This window comes from Pectinophora gossypiella, chromosome 26 (assembly GCF_024362695.1).
Source record: "Pectinophora gossypiella chromosome 26, ilPecGoss1.1, whole genome shotgun sequence".
Classification (NCBI taxonomy): Eukaryota; Metazoa; Arthropoda; class Insecta; order Lepidoptera; family Gelechiidae; genus Pectinophora; species Pectinophora gossypiella.
The window spans coordinates 2,456,835-2,479,820 of record NC_065429.1 but is presented as its reverse complement, the minus strand read 5'-3'; the positions used below and the strand labels follow the sequence as shown (position 1 = coordinate 2,479,820).

At 37.7% G+C, this 22,986-nt stretch overlaps 2 protein-coding genes across 4 annotated transcripts in view; both read right to left on the bottom strand.

Annotated features, from left to right (window-relative positions):
* The window catches only part of LOC126378333 (CLIP-associating protein), a 74,382-nt gene extending 59,174 nt beyond the window's left edge, over positions 1-15,208 (bottom strand). For 2 of the 3 annotated variants that reach the window (XM_050026579.1, XM_050026582.1), the window contains exons 1-4: positions 14,916-15,201; positions 7,316-7,534; positions 6,467-6,658; positions 496-596 (exon numbers count right to left, since the gene is read on the bottom strand). In XM_050026579.1, the coding sequence (XP_049882536.1) occupies positions 496-596; positions 6,467-6,658 (293 nt within the window). In that variant the 5' untranslated portion in view covers positions 7,316-7,534; positions 14,916-15,201. Of the gene's footprint in view, positions 1-495; positions 597-6,466; positions 6,659-7,315; positions 7,535-14,915 lie in introns of all 3 variants that reach the window. The other variant, XM_050026581.1, reaches the window with a different exon arrangement.
* A 1,675-nt stretch (positions 15,209-16,883) lies between these two features.
* On the bottom strand, positions 16,884-22,366 carry LOC126378294 (uncharacterized). The gene has a single exon (XM_050026487.1). The coding sequence runs from the start codon at positions 22,364-22,366 to the stop codon at positions 16,886-16,888; it is 5,481 nt and encodes a 1,826-aa protein (XP_049882444.1). The 3' UTR covers positions 16,884-16,885.
* Between the last annotated feature and the right edge of the window lie 620 nt (positions 22,367-22,986).

The following is a 22,986-nucleotide window of genomic DNA, read 5'->3' as shown; positions in this document are numbered from 1 at the left end:
TGTAACCAACAAGTTTTTAAAGAATCTCTAGGGCTCTGCCGAGGTTTTTCTTGCAGCTTCTTTTCCCCGGCTATACAGCTTGTGAGAAGCTGCAGTAGTTTCAAGCGGATGAGACGTTCGTTATGTAAAAAATGACGATTCAAAGTGTAACTATGTTACCTACTGAATAAAGATATTTTTGAATTTGAATTAACGATATCAACCCTTTGGTTGGCATCGCTCCTGGCCAATAACTTCAAATTCTGGCTGGTTGTCTTGTTATCTTATAAAACCGCCCTTTCAGCATTCGTGGGTCACATGTGGTACACAGATAGGTCTCACCCGACAATCTTCATTAGAGGCATTCGTGGGGCACATGTGGTACATAGGTACGTCTCACCTGACAATCTGCATCAGGGGCATTCGTGGGTCACATGTGGTACACAGGTAGGTCTCATCTGACAATATGCATCAGGGGCATTCGTGGGTCACATGTGGTACACAGGTAGGTCTCACCTGTCAATAATATGCGGCAGGATGGTAGGCACGAAGTGTGTGAAGTCGTGGCCCATACGCTCCGCCAGGGCCGCTATCCCCTCCAATCCATTCTGGGCAACCTGAAAACAGACATAACACATTTAAGCGATAAGGCCGCCATTTGCAGTCATGAGCAATATCATGTACCCACTTTAGAACCCTGTCGCACTATCATATTTGTCATTTAATGCGACTTACGGTTTAATTTGTCAAAAAAGTTAATGTGACATGGTTTCAAAGTGTATGTTATATTAGTACTCGTGACCGTACCTAGTTAAGTCTCTTTTCTAACTCATCTATTCCCTAGCATTATCCCGTTTTTTACAAAGACCGCTTACCTAACCTGAAGATTTGACAGGTCCGAGGTCTGTCAAGGAGGTTTATCAAGTCTCTTTTCTAACTATTTTCTTTTAATTAAAGCACATAATAACGGGTTCTTACCGCATTTAAATGGGGATATGAGACTCCCGATATTAAACAACGCGGTAAAAACCCGTTATTGGTGCTAATTCCTGTAAATACCATCTAATTTTATTTTAAGTTATATCTGTCATTTTCTTATCCGCCGAAAAGGAAAGGGACGGGTAATCGACAAGCATAAAATTAATGGAACACACGTCAATTTTAAGCACAAATCTAAACCAAAACGGATTGCATACCAGCGAGGTACCTTTTGATTCGCCCGGGTTATTCATTCATTTACTCATTCTTCCTAAAATTAAGAGCTGTGAATCATCCGTCCCTTTCCTTTTCGACGGATATGAAAATGACGGATATAACTTAAAATAAAATTAGGCGGTGTCTGCAGGAATCGGGGCCAGTATGTGCTTTAATTATGATAATAACCGCGTAAACTTAAAACAATGTATTTTCTTTTTTGGTGCAATAAAGTATATTTGTATTTCGAACACTTGGTTATCCAAACTCCACACCATTATCACAACCCGGACACTTCATACAAAACACCTCGTTTTACACAGACACTACACATTGACGTTATCGTACACGCGCATCTGTGTGTATGACGTCTGACGCCCGTACGACTGAGTCTCTGCGTAACCCGGTGGAATATATTCGTGAGTTTATGTATGTATGTATGATATGTTTGATTAAAGCACTCACTACTTATAATTAAAGCGAACTATTCCAACACATAAAATATATCCGTTTAGAGCGGCATCTCGTAAGCTACTGGCACGTTCTAAGTTAGTCCCGGCTGCGGGAGTATTCTGAATGCATAAATATGTAAACTCGCGATGTTGTTACTACTCCGCTCTCAAGAAGGGTCACAAAGGCCATATCGAAGCACATAAACGGCCTATATACGTCCCACTGCTGGGCACAGGCCTCCCCTCATGGGGTACGGAGCATACTCCACCACGCTGCTCAAATGCGGGTTGGTGGAGGTGTTTTTACGGCTAATAGCCGGGACCAACGGCTTAACGTGCCCTCCGAAGCACGGAATCATCTTACTTTTACATCTTTCATCATCTCATCATCAATCATCTTTTTTTCATATCGAAGCAATTCGTCTAAAAAAGACAATAATGCTATTGACATTTAATCACATAAAAATAAGTGCGCAACGGTTAAGTTACATACATACATAAACTCACGCCTATTTCCCACCGGGGCAAGCAGAGACTATGGAATTCCATTTGCTTCAATCCTGACACACTTCTCTTGCTTCCTCCACATTCATCAATCGTTTCACGCACGCCGGTTCAGAGTAGATCGTATTAAACCTTTTCTAAGGACATCTCCAACGGTTAAGTTATACCCATCATTTTCTTATCCGCCGAAAAGGAAAGGGACGGGTAATCGACACGCATGAAATTTATGGAACAACTTAAAGTAACCTTTTTTATTTAACTTGTGAAAGAAGCGAAAGTGGTGTGTCAGGATCGTTAGTAAGTGGAATTCCGTGGTCTTTGCCTATCCGAGAAATAGGCGTGAACTTATGTACGTGTATACATCTAACTATTTGTTGTTTTTTTATCATTTAACCTCTATTGTGCGTGCGGGACTCAATCTTCAACAACGTTGCTTACTGTCAAGACTCAACGCTTTTTTTTTGTAACTAATTATTCTAATTCTGTTTGTGAGAACCTTTAATTGGTTCTGATGTTGTTATTCCAGTCTTTAACTTGTTTTTGATAACTGTTGGTTCTCCTAAAATTTAAAAATAAAAAAATAAAAATAAAATAAATAAATAATATGTTACGGCTAATACCCGAAGTACGGCTATACCTAGTTTTAGCCGGTTAGAACTAGGTGTAGCCACTCTTGGTTAAACCTAGTACGAGCCGATAGTTTTCGGGTAAAACTAGGTCTAGCCTTCATCATGCCGGCTATAACTAGGTCCAGCCATTCCCTGTTCCCCTACTAGGTTTAACCAAGATTAAGTGGCTACACCTAGTTCTAACCGGCTATAACTAGGTGTAGCCGCACTTCGAGTATTAGCCGTAACATATATATACTAACTTTAATCTAATTATACCTCGTCCAGAATACGGGTGCGCGCGCGCAATGAAGCGCGGCGCTAGTAATCACCGGCGGAATCAGAGTGTGTATGATACATGTTTTTCAGACGGGATGTCGACCAATCCAAGATATGGATCGCTCTACGCCCAAGTACAGTCATGAGCAATATCATGTACCCACTTTAGAACCCTGTCGCACTACTATTTCATGAAATGTTCGAACACATCATGAAGTGATCACTACATAGTATAAAACACTATATATTCTGTTCCTATGTCCCTATGTCCGCTTAAATCTTTAAAATTACGCAACGGATTTTGATGCGGTTTTTTAATAGATAGAGTGATTCGAGAGGAAGGTTTATATGCATAATAACATCCATTAAATAGTGGAGAAATACTGTTATTTTGAGGTTTTTAATGTGATGTCGTAAATAATTTAATTTTTTCCTCAGCATTGCACCCGAGCCTGAATCATCTCTCAAAGTTTCCGTTACGATGTCACTAACATCTATACCTACTTGTATGGCTACCTGTATGTACTTGTATGAGTCACTTACACCAAGTACTGCAAACCAACTGTGCAGCATGACTGCACGCCGACTGCTATTGAACTGCAATCGGACTGCCCGTTTGGTTTGCAGTTCTATTGTAGTCGTGTCAACTGCATTCAAACTGAACCTGAACTGCAAATTGCGGTTGGATTGCAGTTGAAATGCGGTCCGTCTGTCTAGCGCCTTAGAGAGTATGCTAGGTACGCATTCGCGCCGGACCACAGTCGTTTTGATCTCTTTAAGGTATAAATATAGATCGGACAGAGCACTCTTCATGTACATCGGACTCAATGATATGCAGTTCACTGGCATATTCCCGTTGTAAAAAAAAAACTCTTCAATAGTAAGGACTAGGGAATGCAATCCCGACCCGAGATCGCAAATTCGAGAAAGTCGCCATACAACAAAAATATCAACTCAGGCTTCTTATCGTGTGGGTGAGGAGGAATACCAACCTCATCAACTCTGATGTCAGGGTTAATACTGAGCCGCCAAAGGCCCCTGACATGGCTCATGTAACGACATCAGGGAGGGTTAAAAAGGCCACATCGAAGCAATTCATCTAAGAAAGCAATATTGCTATTTGACATTTGTTTGCATTGCGCACTTACTTTTGTATGCGCAAATGTCAAATTGCAATATTGCTTTCTTATATGAATTGCTTCGATGTGGCCTTTTTAACCCCCCAGTAAGTATTAACCGGGACCAACGGACACTACTCAGTAAGATGCTTCGAATGACGTGTCTGGAATCTGTTTAGGGGGACGTTTTGACTCATCGTCCTTAATTTCATAAGTTTCGCGCCTTTTTACAATAAGCGTTTTTACAATAAGATTCCATTGACATTCAGAATTTGCCTTTCAACTGTTTTAAGACAGTAGTTAAACAGAAACTTTACAAAAAAGGTTATTATAAAGTTAGTGATTATTTAGAAGATATGAATGCATGGGTTTAACTGTCTGAGAACTGATATTAGGCAGCTAAATTACTCAATTGTGCACCAATAATTTATGTTTTTTTTTAAAGAACGTCTAGGGTCCTGTGCCGAGGTTTTTCTTGCAGCTTCTTTTCCCCGGCTATACAGGTTGTGAGAAGCTGCAGTAGTTTTAGGCGGATGAGACGTTCGTTATGTAAAAATTGACGATTCAAAGTGTAACTATGTTACCTACTGAATAAAGATATTTTTGAATTTGAATTTACTGCCGGGAACGGCACCTCACTGATAGCACTAGTCGTGCCTCGTTTATCGCCCTTTCGTTTCAGTAATCGTGTCGTCGGATCTGCGTGAACTTTCGAAAGTAAAGACGCTTACTTTGATATAGCCTTGACTTTTGCCGTAATGCCTACACATAGTACTGCATAGTATAGTACTGGCCCCGATTCCTGCAGACACCATCTAATTTTATTTTTTTAAGTTATATCCGTCATTTTCATATCCGTCGAAAAGGAAAGGGACGGATGATTCACAGCTCTTAATTTTAGGAAGAATGAGTAAATGAATGAATAACCCAGGCGAATCAAAAAGGTATGTCGCTGGTATGCAATCCGTTTGACGTGCTGTCTACTTAACTGTGTCGGGTTATTGACTTTAAAATTGACGTGTGTTCCATAAATTTTATGCTTGTCGATTACCCGTCCCTTTCCTTTTCGGCGGATAAGAAAATGACAGATATAACTTAAAATAAAATTAGATGGTATTTACAGGAATTAGCACCAATGTATCTATAAATATGTTGGCGAAAACTTTTATAGCGCATTTTGGAAATGAGTAAAAGACGTCATACGTCGATCCCTCTGTTGGATTTTACGTCATGCGCAGGCTGTTTTTTTATTGGCTCCCAGGGCCATATTCATCTTTTTTGACGCGACTTATTGTAGATCTTAAATTCCTGGCCACAATTTAAGCAGTTCATCTAAAAAAGCTTATTGCTTTTTTACATTTTTAGAAATGAGTAAAAAACGCTGAGGGTTTAATCAGAAACCGCAATATAACATAAATTTTTTAACAAAAAAAACCGACTTCATACGCAAAACTAATAAGCAATAAATAAATTTACTTCGCACAAAGTAATAAGTACGTATTTTCAATTAGTTAATTAATTTTATAATTCTGAACTCGGTGCCAAGTAAAGAAAAAGAATTATCAAAATCGGTTCATACCCAACCCCCCGTTATCCCCGAACAAACATAAAAAAAAAATACGGTCGAATTGAGAACCTGCTTCTTTTTTGAAGTCCGTAAAAATGAAGATTAAAGGTAATACCAAGTTTAAATTATAGTTCACCTATCGTGGTGGTCTAACAGAAATACCACTAGTCTTTCTGAGGCCGACTAATCGACCAAAACCGTAGCCGACACATCCCTAAAGTAATCCCGAGCCTTCTAATTCTACAAATAGCAACCTTACGCACGTGCTAATCTGCACCTATTCAGGACGAGAGGTGAGAACGGGAGGCAAGGATTGCGATACGGGAACCGCCTCAATACCATCCAGCATCGACTGGCGAAGGCAACTCGGACCATCCACGCCATGAGCCCGCACGTTTACAACAGGCTTCCGGAATCCATTAGAGGCTCCGAGCACGGCATCTTTCAAAGTCCAACTAAAACGATGGCTCGTTGAACAATCGTTCTATAGCTACGATGAATTTATAAATCGGAATTGATGGTATTATATATTGTTAGTAATTACGATAAATATAGATATTATTACTAATTTATTACCTATTGGTTTTAGTACTTATTAATTTATTTATTTTTATTGATATTATTTTTAAGACTATTGTCTAATGCATTCTGTATGACGTATAATGAATATTATGAATAAATGATTTGATATGTTTGAGGGTCGTAAATAGTTTGTGAAATCGAAATATTTGATCAAGGGCAGTCATCTCGTCTGAAGAATCTTACCTTGAAGTTCCCCCCGTTGAGCCAGGATATGAGCGCATCTAACAGCTGCGCGGCGAGGTCGTTGGATATCTCCGGCTCGCGCCGCACCAGCGCCGCGAGCTGCTCGCCGAGCGCCTGCCGCAGCCGCAGGTCGGGCCGCAGGAGCAGCGGCAAGGCCGCCTCTAGCGACGCGGGCTGGGGGAAGTGCGCCATCTGTTGGCGAGCGGCAGTACTACGTTTAGAACCTTGTCTATTTAACGTTGATACAACACTAACACGCGTATTATAAGATATTTCCTCGAGTTTTCCACCACTCCGCACCGGTAGTCGCGTGTATCAAGGTCCTTATTGTATCTCGAGTCGCGTCGCGTCGCGCTTACATAGCGTGCTGGGCCTGCTGAACTCCAACTTAGCTATATTCGCAGCGGTGTATAGATTTAATAAAATAGTCAAATTAAATAGGTACGTCGTCGCCATGTAACGTCTATTAGCGCGTGGTTCTTCGTAACGCGGTCGGGTTATACAAGTCCACGGATTTAGAGCACGTATTGCTATTAGTGCTCAAACTTTTTGTCCCACTTTTTGAACGTTCATGTTCTATCTACGATAATTGTATGCCAATAGCACACCCCAGACACTTCATACAAATCATTTCGCTTTACACAGACACTACACATTGACGTTATCGTACACGCGCATTTGTGTGTGTGACGCCTGACGCCATACGATTGAAAACTAAATTAAGTCCGAGGGGGGTGAGGTAAACCTAGCTCAGCCGCTGGTGGGGAGCGGAGTGTTGCCGTTCTATACGTAGATTCCTTATTCTATGTCAATGGTAAAAAAAATTAGAAAAACAAGATGGCGACTCACCTTTTACAAATCTAGGTCCTCCTGGATAACTATCAAATTGTCCGTGTTTGAATACAAAACTGTCCAAGTCCAATCCCCTCTCATTTCACAGCACTAATTAGCACTATCGAGCACTAACCGCACTACAGGGCACTACACTAAATCACAGATGGCTTTGAGGCACTGGTTTTTGTCACACCTTCTGGAGCATTCTAGAATGTACTCGAGGATTTCTGGTAGCTGCAAAGAAAAAAGTATAGTTAATAGCATGGCGTAAGAAGACCAGAAACGCTGTTTGAATCATCTGATAAAGATGTAAAGGCCTGAGATGAAGAAGACCAGGGGGGTTAAAATGGACATATCGAAGCAATTCATCTACTTCAACTTCAACTTTATGGTTTTACGGCAACCGCTCGTCATAGAGTAGAGACAACCATTACTGCCAATGTCAAGAATGCAATATTGCAATTTGACATTTGATTGCATTGCGCACTTTTATAAGCGCAAATGTCAAATTACAATACTTTTTTTTTTAAAATGAATCGCTTCAATGTGGCCATTTTAACCCGCCAGGTATGTTCAATCCTATGACAAGCCGCCATTGCTAGCCCATTGATAACGTAAGTGTTACCATTCAATTGGTATCTCCAACATTCCAAGGACGTAAATTTTATTATTGAAAATTAAGTGAGTCAACAGCCTCCGTGGTCTAGTGGTTAGAGCGTTAGGCTCACGATCTGGAGATTCTGGAGGTTGTCGAAATCACTTTGTGAGACTGTCCTTTGTTTGATCAGGACTTTTCAGGCTTGAATCACCTGATTGTCCGAAAAAGTAAGATGATTCCGTGCTTCGGAGGGCACGTTAAGCCGTTGGTTCCGGCTATTAGCCGTAAAAACACCTCCACCAACCCGCATTGGAGCAGCGTGGTGGAGTATGCTCCATACCCCTTCCGGTTGATTGAGGGGAGGCCTGTGCCCAGCAGTGGGACGTATATAGGCTGTTTATGTAAGTGAATTAATGGTGTCTACACACCTCGTACCACCCTAGGGCCGCCACTGGATTTCCATTTGCTTCGATTCTGACACACTCAAACGGAAAAGCTTAAAATTAACGCTATGTTACGAAACGATCCCCAATAGAATGACTAAACGCATACTTGACGCCTACCTAGTTAACTTTGTTAATCATACTCATCAACAAACACCTAACGGCCTCTATGGTCCAGTGGTTGCGGGTAGGGCTCGCGATCCAGAGGTCTCAGGGTCGAATCACGATGGGGACTTAGCACGGAAATCACTTTGTCATCCGTAGTTTACTGGCTGATCACCCGTTTGTTCGAAAGTAAGCTGATCCGTGCTTCGGAAGGCACGTTAAGCCGTTGGTCCCGGTTACTACTTACTGACTTTTACTACTGACTGAAAGTAGTCGTTACACGAGCCATGTCAGGGGCCTTTGGCGGCTCAGTAATAACCCTGACACTAGGGTTGATGAGGTTGGTAATCTACTTAACAACCCACACGATAAGAAGAAAAATTGATGATTTGATCATCATTAAACGCTCTAAACTATGAGGCTGGCATAACCACCAAGAGTGGCTCAAGCCTCGAAAAAAAATTAGATTAAAAAAAAGATAAGAAGAACTCAACATAATAAAAATGTTGGATTTCCATAACAAATAATACCTACACACTCCAATATATCGGAAAGAGATAACAAATCTAATCAAACGTTAAGTATTATAATAGTTTATGAGGGCAATAACCATTACCAAAACGAGATATACTTTGAAGTCTATTTAAGTCATTCATAACATGTGAAAGAGCACTTTATAGATCATGTTTGATGTATAGGCTTCAGCACACCAAAAGCAGGTTAGAAGCAGCGCATTGTACTATGCAATGTACTAAATATCATATATGTGTTAGCATGTAACACTACGAAACAATATTATTAAATATCATCATATCCATTATCCCGTTTTTTCACAGGGTCCGCTTACCTAACCTGCGAAGGGAAAACCAGCCCAATACAGGTAAACTCACATACCTCCGAAAATGCATTTCTCGGGAATGTGTATCTCCTCACGATGTTTTCCTTCACCGCTGAGCACGTGATAATCATTTACGATCCAAACATGAATTCGAAAACAAATTCGACAATCATTGGTTTAGGCCTGTGCTGGACATGTAAGGTCAGACAGGCAGTCGCGTCTGTAAAAAACCGGACCAGTCAAATCTTCAGGTTAGATAAGCGTTCCTTGCGAAAAACGCGAGTGGGATGGCGCCCAGAGTAGATCATTTCAAAGCCGTGCAAGGGCTCCCGTCTTCCGCCTCTGAATAATACTAATTAAAACTCATAATAACGGGTTCTTACCGTGTTTAAAGTAGGGATATGAGACTCCCTACATAAGAGTCTCATATCCCTACTTTAAATGCGGTGTTTTAATTCTGAATAATACTGACAGTACTGGCAGTAGCTGTTCCTGGATTAGCATTTTATAATCTATCTTTGACCCAGTCCAATACCCTATTCTATTTTTAATATTCAAGTTCTACTTTTTTTTCACACAGCTTTCCAACATGCGCTTATAAGCATGAGAACTGCTTTATTGGTTATGGGAACTTACTTTCATTAAATATGTATTGTACGGCTTGATTTTGAAGATAAGTACACATAGGTAGGTATTATTAAACAGAACAACCAGTTCAGTGCAATGAGTGACTGTCCAGGCTACGTTCCCTCAATAAATATAGATGGCACTGTATAGAGTTGCCTTCGTTTAACCTTCTAATTTCATGACAGACATAATACATCATCATTGTCATTTTTTTTTATAATGCATCTTGTACCTTTGTTTTTGGGCATAAATGATGACCCTTTTTATTACACCCAGGCACAACACATCTTCCTCCCATTATTATTCTGATCAGAATACATGACAGGTCTGGTTTTTTATAGAAGCGACTGCCTGTCTGACCTTCCAACTGCAAAGGGAAAACCAACCCAATACAAGTTAGGTTAGAAAATCAAGCTGGAGAATATTTAAGGTCATGAAATTTTTGTAAAATTAAATACAATAAAAGTTGAACTCAGTTAAATAGTGGGATGTATAAAGAGTATGTCAGCAACATATTGACTTGTTTAATTATCTATTTATGTATTATAATGTCTACCCACACCTACTGCCAAGGCCCCAATACCTTATGTAAATTGATCATACATTTGGTACTTGTTTTTAAACTTATTTTAATGTATTAATGAAGATAAAAACTAGAAGCCAAATGTAGGCGGCAGCACTGTTGATTGTGTTCCTCAATGTTGACAGTTCTCCAGCTAAAATGCGCGGTAAAGTTAGGGTTGCCATCCGTCCGGGTTTCCCCGGATTTGTCCTAGTTTAGAGGACATCCGGGGAGCACCCGGGGATGGTTTCATTTGTAAACTGGGTTTTAAAAAATGAATAAATAAAAAAAAGGCCGCCCGCGAGCCACGCACACCACGATCAACTGACGAACTAAGTATATATATATGTTTTTGTTTAATATTTTAATAACGTTTTGTTTTCTTATTTTAATAATTAAAAAAGCTGATTTATACATTAATTTAAGTTTACGCGGTTATTATCATAATTAAAGCACATAATAAATCATATCCCCATTTAAACGCGGTAAGAACCCGTTATTATGTGCTTTAAGCTGATTTATATAAACAATTTGTAACAAATTGTAATATGATTTTGTTTTGTTAAAATAATGAATGAATAAAAAAGGTGATTTATGACTTTTCAACCGTTTTTTATTACATCGAATATGTTTCATTGATCTTGTTGCGTTGTCCGGCTTTCGGACTATAAAATCCGGGGTTTTCACGCGTCTTCTGTTTTCAAATTTTAGAGATTGCCACCCTAGGTAAGGTGGAACATGGAGTGTATCTCATCTGAAGGATTAATTACGAAAAAGAAAAGCAGTTAGTTGGAAAAAGGCAGTTTTGACAGAAGAGAAGTTTTTATAAGTTATCTTCTTTCAGATCTTTATGAAATAAATAGAACATTACGATTTTGGAGTTAAACGCTGCGCAAATGATTACAGTGTAAAAATATAACCAAAACAATATGTTTGTTTACTCAAATAGTATGGGGAACTGTCACTAAATTTAAGAACACCCAACAGTAGCAACACCTGATATGACAAAATAGTTTTTATCCTAATTAAAATTTTAAAACATTTTGTTGTGTAACTAATATGAAGCTGCAAATTATTCCTAATAACACTCTGTAATGTACATTGAATTGTCAATGTAATTTACAATTGTAAGTATTATGAAACAGGCTCCATAATACACCAACACATTACTATATTTTACAGTTATTTTTGTTATTCTTTTCATCAAAACATCCTTTACAAGCTAAAACTTGTAGAGAATCATTACAAAAACAAAATAACAAAAACAAAACTGCCTGCCCGAGATAATAATACATGTATACATACATAAACTCACGCCTATTTCCCACCGGGGTAAGCAGAGACTATAGAATTCCATTTGCTTCGATCCTGACAAACTCTCGTGCTTCCTCCACATTCATCAATCGCTTCATACACGCACGCCGGTTCAGAGTAGATCGTATTAAATCTTTTTTAAGGACATCTCCAATTTGGTCAATGTAAGTCCTTCTCTGAGTTAATAATAATATATTCTGAGAGTCTCCCGAGTGGCTCACCATCTTACAAGTTAACAAGGGGCATGAATGCAGCATACGTTTTTAAGAATTTGACATTCTACTTCTAGAATTTACAAGCGTTCAATTTTACAAGCTCTGTAATTTGTTTTGATAAACGTAATTTACACATACATGTGAGTAACGTGTAGCTTGTGAACGTGTAGACTTGTAAGTTTTGATAAACAGGGCACAGCTTGAAGTGTTTAAAACATAGCTAAGAAGCCAAATAAATAGAAAAAGAAACATAGCTCTTAATAACACACAACATAACATAAACAGCCTATATACGTCCCACTGCTGGGCACAGGCCTCCCCTCAATCGACTGGAGCATAATCCACCACGCTACTCCAATGCGGGTTGGTGGAGGTGTTTTACGGCTAATAGCCGGGACCAACGGCTTAACGTGCCCTCCGAAGCACGGAATCATCTTACTTTTCAGACAATCAGGTGATTCAAGCCTGAAAAGTCCTTACCAAACAAAGGACAGTCTCACAAAGTGATTTCGACGATGTCCCCATCGGGAATCGAACCCGGACCTCCAGATCGTGAGCCTAACGCTCTAACCACTAGACCACGGAGGCCGTTCTTAATAACAATATTATTTAATTTACTTTTTGACATGTACTTTCCCTGGATGAGAGACTAAAACAATGAATAAAATAAAAAAAAAAAAAAAAAAAAAAATATAGATATCAAATTCCAGTAAAACATAGCCTTGAGGATAGTAGTTACTGGACTGCACCTCTAAATAAATAAATATAACCACAAACCATCTGATAAAGACTTTCAAGTCGATGGCAGATCGCAGTGCAGTGCAACAAAGAAAAACTTTTTGACATTCTCAGTCTACACATCAATTTCGTACCAAATTAATGAATATTTAGGTCTAAATCTCAGAAATGATCTCAACTTGAGTCTCAGATGACCGTACAGCAATAAGAGCAATAATTTTACGACTGATATAAATACTTTGCCCTTCTTACTGTCTAAATAAGGAGAGGATGTCACGCCTACACCCATTAATGTGTTCAAGAAAACTAAAATTGACTGTGTAGTCTGTCCTTTTCAATAATACTTTTGGATTACCTGAAATAATAACGATTATGGTATAATAAAACCAGGTATGCTCAATCCTATTACAAGCCGCCATTGCTAGCCCTTTGATGACGTAAATTGGTACCTCCAACATTCCAAGGACGTAAATGTTATTTTTTTTAAATTAAGTTAATTACCGACTAATGTATTTAATTACCATTACTCGTCACATATATAAAAATCATTAAAACGGTAAGTAAATCTTTTACTAAAAGTTCAAAATTTCCTTGCAAAGTAAATTAAAATCATTGGTCGTAGGTATTTTTTTTTACGAAATGGCAAAGCAGGGTGGTATGATGGTTTTCTTATACCATGATCATGTTAATTAAGTAATATCCTAAGTCAAAAATAATTTATGAAATTCTGCTAATTTAGCTAAACAAAGACAGATCTAAAACGGACGAAAATAAATTCCTATTTTCTATTTAATTTAACTTAGGTATTTATGAATCATGAAAATCATAATAATAAGTTGGACATTTCATCATGTGTTTAAAGTATTATTGATTGATTGATGTTTTGACAGTGACGTCAAAGTGTGCTTTTTCATACAAATTCTAAAGTAATTTTAGTTTTGTTTTGTAAAATAAAAAGTAACTGATTTGACTTTAAGTTGGATACTAGCCTATTAATTTATCTGCTAATTCAATACTTTCTTCTTGACAAGAGAAACTTGTTGAAATAAAAAGAAATTATTTTAATTATTGTTTTTAAGATAATAAATAAAAAGTGCCAGAGAAATTTACTGTGTATATTAAGAATTGACCTACAAGGTTTAACCGCTTTAGAGTGTATCTTGGTAATGGTGAGGTTGGATGAGGAGTGATAAACTAGAGTTACCTATATCTCTGGAAGTCAACAAATGTGGCTGAAATTACTACCTTTACTACTTTTCCGTTTAAACAATTCACGGCACGGTTTTTTGTTGGCACGTTCAATTCATTTATTACTAATTATAAGTGTAATATGGGTACTGGCAGAATATCAGTGTTGGTGAGAGTGGGCATTCGTACCATACTCTTAGCAACAATATGCTGAGTCAGTCCCATTTCCCTGGGCAGTGTTAGCTACTAGTCATAAATTGTTAAACTTAATTTATGTAAATGCTTTTGTAACCTTCACTGTTTTGGGAATAAAGTTATTCTATTCTATTCTACTATTAGAGGTCTAATGCCAAATAGCGGGACAAATTACCTTTATAGAAGAAAATTCGATTCTGATAAGATTAAATAAATGCCATATTGGATGTTTTGTCTTCTTCCCACATTGTCGCAACCACATGGTCATGTATACCAGAAAAATTACATATGGATATAATTTTCCAATGTCGATACTGGTCCTATTTTGGACCCTAACTTTCATAACCTTTTATCGCAAATTACTATTGCAGAGATAAGACTTATTACCGCCTATTTCAGACAATTTATCCTGTTGTTTTACGACCATATAAAGTAGGTAACGAATGTCGTTTGCACGTATATAACATAAGTGATGTCATCTACGGACGAACAATTGAGATTTGTGGGCTAAAAATTAAGATGTTAATACGATGTTGCAACCTTGTATCAACCCGTGAAAACCTCGAATAATCGTACGCTGACAATTTCGACAAAACCCGTAGACCTTGTGTTTTGACTTCTACAAGAGATAATGCGAAAACGAAGGCCCTCAATGCAGATTCATCAACGAAATATGCTGTTGGACAAAGCAAACGTCAATTCGGCCAAGATTGACAAACCGTTCTAACGACCAATACAACACAAATATTTTATTACAAATGCTAAAATATTGTACAGTAACGACCAACATACCACTTTGGAGCAGGAAAACGTCTAGAACAAAGCACTGAATAAGTAATCCTAAAGAGAAACACCATTTGGAAAATATTCCTTTTCTAGATTGACCTTTGCAACAACATTTTTTTAACACACAATTTCACACACTAAAACCAATTATATCGTAGACTTACGGTCGGAAACACGTTAAGAACATCACACTAAACAATTTCCACTGGGTATTTTCACGGAAAAAATCTCACCGTTGCAAATATTACACAGAAAATTCAGCGAGCTTGCGCATGCCCGACAAAAATTTACATCACGTGACCTGTCATGGCGTCATGCAGATGTGTTTTTTAAGAATTTTGCAGTATAGCAACAGAATTGTATTCTATTCAGCCTATAAAAATAAATTAAAACACGTTTTGTTTTATGAATATTTGTTTTACTGACAATTTAACCCTTTACCGCATGGATTTTTTGATTAAGCTCAAATTAATTTACTAGGTAAAATGTACTTTTTAGAACATAGGAAAAATAAGAAAAAAATTAAATACACTAGGAAAGCTGAGAAAAATCCCAATAATATCAGTGTACCATATTTGGTACAACATGCAGTAACGTAGTATTAAGCTGACTGGCCAAATATGGTACAATATGCATTCATGTAAAAAAAACTGCTTATTTATATACATATTTCGTAATAAAAATTTATGTATGTTTGTTGCATTGTTTTTGCAAAGTATTTGTTTGAAAAATGAAATGAAAAATAGCCAGATAATATTTCTTTTACAAAAATCAACTTTATTTGAAAAACTTAATAGAAACTAAAGTATTATAAAATGCCGTTTATTAAGTACCTAATAACGAGATTATTATGAGTTGAGAGAATTGTCTGTAAATTTGTGCATCATTGTGTATGAAAACTTTGAAAGGAGTTTCTATCTTTATTAAAACATAAATTAACTCGGCATTTGCTACACTTTACGTGTGATTTTTGAGAACATCCTTCGCTTTTACATCTCGGACATTGGTCGTCAGTCCATATTAGCCAATGTCCAATGCCATCTAGAGCTACTTCTAGTGGAGGTAATTCAAGTCTGCGACGTCGCTTGATACGTTCTACCTGCCACCACATGTGGTGATTATCTTCATAAAACTTAAAAACTTTTAAAATAGGGACACCTAAAGTTGTAGCAAATATTTTTGAAACACCTAACATGTCTGCTCTATCTTACTGCATACTGTACCAAATTTGACCAAAGACAAAAAACTACCTTATTGCATACTGTACCAAATTTGCCAAGGAAAAATTACCATAAGTGCATGGTGTCCCAAATTTGGAACAATGTTTGGATGGATAAAAACCTGTCTTTTAGTTGAGCTTACATACATTTTTTGCTGGTTTTACGCAAAAGGAATGTTCTTCTTCAAAATTTATCAAAAAGAAGATTTATTACTCCATAAATTTCACAGATATATTTCTTTTTGCTATCCGATATCTCAAAAACGCACTTTATTCCGAACTTTCAACTACTAACTGAAAAATACGCAAGATGGGGGTACGATTGGAAAAACTATTGTGATTATGTGTTCGGATATACGATACTCTAAACAAATAACAAATGTCTTGCAAGAAAGGTGGAATGTATCCGAATATTTCAATCAGTAAGTGACGTGTACCAAATATGGGTCTGTATGCGGTAAAGGGTTAAGTATTTCATAGTGATTTGAACATTACGAATTTATTTATTTATATATTTAAAAAAATATTATCTAATCTTAAAATCATGCTAGCGTTATATTATAAGCAAGATGATTGGACACGATGAATTTATTAAAGGCCTAGGCGGCGCTAGTCTCATATAATTAAAAAGAGGTTAATATTCAGTTCAATTATTATCTCTGCTCTCTGCTGAGAAAACCGCACACTAAAATCATAAGAACTAGTTAGGTTGGTACATGTTTATTCAATCACAATCACAGAACTCCAGTATCTCAGCTTAGAATAAGTAAGGATAAGGCACTTCGGATACATCGCCGCAACTTTCACAGATACCCAGCATTGTTATTGGCATACCCAGGTGGCTACTCACACACGGTGGCAAATACGGGTACAGATCACAGTAACATTCTTCGGGAACTTCTTGGTCTTCTGCGTGTTCGTTTACTAACTGTCTTACGGCGCCACTGTGCTGTGGCTTAGCTGTTCGCGTGGTTCCAGTTGGAATGGCTTCATACTGTACGCCCGTGTCTGTAATAGGGACTATTGACGGTATTTGAGCGCTGATTTGTACTCCAGTTTCAGATATCGGCGGTGGTAGACGAGAAACAAACGAAGACTGCTGATCTAAAGATGAACGAGGTGTTGGGGGACCCAAATACTGACCGTTCTGTAGCCTCCGTGGTACGTACGTTCCTGTATTCGGAACATATTCTAAAGCATTCGGTCTATGAACGTCTACATTGACTTTCTGTTCGCCTAGCACAGCTCCGGATTCAGAGCCAGTCCACGTCTCAATAGCGTCTCCAGTTGGGAATGACATTATCAGGGGCTTAAGGGCTTTCGATGGACTAACTGGATCCAGTCTTACTCCTTGGTTCGATGCCGAAGTTTGGGTTCGGATGGACGCTGTCTGAGGTTGCATCTGACTGGAGGTTGAAGGTTGTATCTGCCTGGACGTCATATCGGACAGAACTTGACACGACGGCATTGAAGGTTGAATCTGATTGGATGGTATCGCAAGTTGCATTTGATTAGGAGTCATTGAAGGTACAATCTGATTGGGTATTATTGCTGGTTGTGTCTGATTGGATGGAATCGCAAGTTGCATCTGATTGGGGCTCAATGAAGGTTGTGTCTGGTTGCATGGCATGGCGGGTTGAATCCGATTGGATGGGATCGCTAGTTGCATCTGACTGGGTGACACTGCAGATTGAATCTGATTGGAAGCCATGGGAGTTGCTGAGCATGAACTTGGACATGGCATTCCAATTGGCAGAGACTGAGACATAGGCCCAACGTTATGAGCTGAATAGTTCCCTTCATGCATATATGCTGGTAAACTCAAATTACCATCACCACCTTTCCTTAAAGGTGGCGCTTTACGGAATTTCTCGTTTTCTTTTAACTTAGTAATAAATTCGTCAAGTTTTTGGTTACTTGTTTCATAACTTAGTTTCTTCAAAGTTTTAGAAATGAGACTCTTCATTCTGTTCTCGTTTTCAGGAGTGTATCCTTTTTTCTCGACATAACATAATTGCTTGGCTAAACTATCCTTCAGTCGGTTTCTGTGAATATTTTTATCTTCTTGGCCTCGTTGAGGAGAAATTTTGTTAAACAATTCGTCGACTTGTTGCTTCATTCTAATGTCTTGAACTTCATCGTTCAATGCCGGGTCGTTTGGTAACGGTATTTTGGCCATTTCACATATCAATTGATTTCCGAGCATTAAAGCTTCTCCTCGCGATTTCCCCACGTCTTTTTCCGTTGAAATCTTGTAATTATACCTCGCCAGTGTTTCCAACATCTTATTTTTATAGTACTGTTTACCTTCTTCGTCGTCTCGATTGTATTGGTATTCCACAAAATCATCAATAATCTTGTCTTTAACACTGCTATGTAGAGCTGCCTTTGCAGTAGTGCTGCGTTCTGGAACATCTATAAATATATTTATTGTATCTTCTAGATCTTTAATATAGTTATATCTGGTTTTTTCTTGACGTACTAACGGTTTCATTGAAACTATTGTCGATACGAGCTGGTCTTTCACTGCTTCTTTACTTTGTAACAATAAGTCACATTGTGGTAATGTACTGAGTAGCTTTTCGAGTTGTTCATTTAATAAATAGTTGTACATTTGATTCTCATTAAATGATTGGGGATCGCTGTTTAGTTCGCTAATTTTAATTAAAATTTTAGTTGCCAGATCGTCCCGAAGTGATCGTTGTTCTTCTTGTGGTACATTGGGAGGCAAAGGTAGATTGTTACACCACCTTTCTACAATATCTACTAATGCGTCGCCAGATTTTTGCATTTGTTTATTTTCAACAGGCCCTATTGTTGTGTTTGGATTTATCCAAACCTTAACTTCGCTACTAGCTCTCTTTTTATCTTTACTAGCTTTATTTGTATCACCAAATTTGAACATAATTTTACTTTCTTTTGATTTAACATCCCACGGTCTAAAACATTTTCTATCATTCTGAGTGTGTTTCAGTTTCTCATGAAGGTTACTTGCGTATTTATTAATATTATTTTGTTCGCTAGCCGGTAAAGGCATTTTATTTAACCATTTAACGATCTCATTTAATACTTTTTCAGAAGCCTTTTTTTCTTTTTCGAGCAATTGGATTTTCTTAGCTAATATGTCTTGTTTGCTGCAGTATTCTAGTATTTGAGCTATATCGGTTGGTTCTGGCATAGGCAAAGTTTCAAACCAGTCATTTATTTCACATTTTGTTTTTATCACCCGCACTTCATCACCCAGCGGACATTGGTCGGGTAACTGTATTTTGTACATAGAGCTATACAGCTCATTGTACAGTTGGTCCTTAGTCATTGGTATCGCATTCCTATGCAAAGCTTCCGGGGAAAATTTGTCAATTTCACTTTTAATTTTATTTTCGTACTTTAATTTGATGGCATCATTGCTGTGATCAAAATTGTCTAGCAGAAATATGCTCGCTAGATTAGATTTGTACAATTCAAACCCAGGGTCATCATGTTCAACTGGTAATGGATTAGGCATAGACGTTTCAATGATACCTTCCAAGCGTTTTTTGTAATTAATACCGGCGGTTATATTTTCTACTTGTGTTCTAGCTGCCAGTAAGCTGTCAACAAATTTTATTTTTAAATCTTCTTTCTTGCCTTTTAGTTTGAGGGTTTCAGGTACACTGTTTAACAGTTTATCAACTTCATCTGATATTGCTTGTTCATACACGGCTTCGTAATGGGTGTAACGAGTATCATCGTTTAATTCGCCAATCTTTTGATAAAGTTTGCTTGCAATATCGTCTTTCGCTCTTTTAATGTCATCTTTCTTTCCTCCTTCTAGAGGAAGATTCTTACACCAATCTTCTACGGCTTTAACAACCACAGCACCGGGATCTTCAGTAGCGGGACATGTAGCACAACCTTGTTTGGAGGATTTTCTTCGATTTTTTGTTTTTGTAGTATCTAATGAAGGTAAAGTTATGCTTTCTTTGCGTTGCACCTTATCTATCCTATTTTTCAGCTGCTGTATGACAAATGGCATATCAATTTCTTTGCTTGGATCTAAAGGAAGTTGTAAAATCCACTGTTTTATATAATCGTTTAACTCTTGATCGTACATAACATCTGGCTGTGTAGATTTATCACACTCATGATCAGCTATTTTCTTAGCTAAGTCATATACCATGTTAACGTCAATGGGACTTGTTACCGGGAAATTTTTCACCCAATCAGCTATTTCTTTGGCATAGTCTAATTCAAGATTAAACCTCCTTACACACTCATCTCCAGGTAGAGCCACTGTTGCAAGTTTGTTCTTGATATCTTCTGGACTCACATTTTCTAAATTAGTTTCCACTATCATTTTCTTTATTTCTTTAAGTAGGCGTGCTGTCCATACTTCTAACTTTAATTCATCGTCGGCTATTTCCTGACCATATACTCTTATATATTCTTCAATTATTTCTGGCACGCTGAGTCCTGTTTGCTGTACTGAACGTGGACTTTGATTGACCCTAGCAACTACCTTTGTTAGTAATTGGTCTATCATCAAACGTACATTCTGTTTTTGATCAGGTAGAACAGGTAATTGTTCTAAAAATTGCAAAATGATTCCTGCTAGATATACAGAGAAATCCATTGCCTCAGGTGTTCGTTTAACTTCTTCTTCAACCTCTACTATGTTTTTAGCAAGGCCGATGACCAATTCAATTCTTTCTTTGTTCCCAACTCTGTTGTAAGAACTCTCGATCGGTATATTTTTTAACCAATCAGAAATATCTTTGACGTATTCCAGTTCTCTGTTTAGATTGCCAGAAATAAACGCATCACCTGTTGCGCCTGCTTCTGCCTTATTATATAGTTCCTGACGCTCCAATGGGCTAAATCTTTGTAGTTCAGATTTTAGTAGCTGTATGTATGCTCCTTTGGCCAATGAGTCATGTGTATCGCAATTGTGTTCAATATATTTAAGAACAAAGCTTTTTATTGTGTTTTCATAATCATCAGACTCGGTAGTTTGACATACACTGTTTGCCGATACAGGTGGAGCAACTTCTGTTTTTGCTTGCATTTTTGCATCAATTTTAGCTTTTATAGTTTCATCTTGAGGCACTTTTTTAATTCTTTCCAAGAGACTATTTGACAAGCTATCTACTCTATTTCTTTCATTAGGTTTGATGACCTTCTCCATCCATTGTTTAATATCCTTCGGAACATCGTCGTTTTCTTTATCTGCAGCCAATTTTCCTTTAATTTTTTCAGCGATTTCATGAACCATTTGATTTTGCACGGTTTTATCATTGTTAGCATAAATATCTGGAGGTTGCTGGTTCATCCAAATCGATATTTCGTCTTCTAAAATATCTTGAGCCTTTGGAATGAATGGTTCTGTCCAAGCTTCTTCCGTTTCCATATATTGTAAATTTTTCATAGCTTGTCGGTTTCCATACTGTGATCTTGTCAAATCGGGAACATTTAGTTGTAGTAGCTGGGTTACTAGTACTTCAGTATACGGTTCTGCATCACTTATGTCCTCCAGTACCTCGAATTTTAGTAGCCATTTATATATGTAATAGGTAATAAAAGTTTTGGCGTCGCAATTTGGATTTGGTGCTAATTGTGATATTTTGACATGATCAACGATTTCACCGGCTAAATCATTTTTCATTAGTTCAAACATATTTCCGTCGGTTTCCACAGTGAAAGGATGTTTCATGTTCTTCATCCATTCTCCGATTTTCCTAGCAACATCACTCGTGTAGGCTTTTTCTTCAGGAGTAAACTTTTCAACATCTGCTATCTTTTTCGGGGTCGATGAACCTATTGGTCCAGTATTGAATGCAGATGTAAGCTCATGTTCAGATGTATAAATTGACAGCGTTCCTGATAAACAAGAACTTGCTGTGATCATAGTACCAAATCCAGTTCTGTTGTCAGTACTATTAATGATTGTTATAATTTCTTTAGCCCCATGCATGATACAGTTTGTAACATTTTCAATATCTTCGTCAGAAAGTTCATCTGTATGACTTAAAACAAATTTAATATCTTCTCTCGCGACATCGTCCATGCCTGTTCGTATGAGCTCTATTCTGGCAATAAGCAAATCAGCAATATCCTCTTCTACGAAGCGATTGTGAGCAAGCCTGGTATTTAACAAACATTCTTCTATTTCTTGTATTAAATCATATTTTAAATCAGCTTTGAGCACTTCGTTAGGCCCTATTGTGACTTGTTCTAGTTTATTAAATGGTCTACTGGCCATTACTCCGCATTTCCAACTTCCTCCTCCAGAGCATTCCAAACGGTTCATTATTCCAATAAGTCTATTTGTCAAATCATCAGCAAATTTATTAATATGAGACTTCATGTTAGTCATGTTGCTAGGACATATTCCCAAATTTTTAAGTATCTCAGCCACCTTCGCTTTAAGAACCGTTTTGTTTATTTGGTCACTTGATTTAGCCAAAAAAGGACCAAGCTGAACTAAAAGCGCATCTACTATTTCTTTTTTGTTAATGCTTGTTTCTTTCAGTATTGAAGTACGCTTCAACCAATCAGATATTTCTTTTTCCATGTCAAGTTTCTTAGGGCCGCAACAGACTTTTTTCTTGACTGATTTTTGTTTGTCACCTTGACAGGAGCATAAGTCTCCACTTGGAATTGTAGCTTTTGTTATATTTTCCAAACCAGCACAAATACCGGAAATACTGTATCTTTTTTTAGGTTTCCTTTTCTTTTGTCCATAGCTACAGTTGTCAAGGGAACATTCGTTCTTGTCTGCGTTTGGCATATAATTCGGTTTCGTGAAAATGTTTTGACAATTGTTGTTTCTATCAGTTGCATCTATATTACGTTTGAAGGTGTCACTGTTCGGATTATATA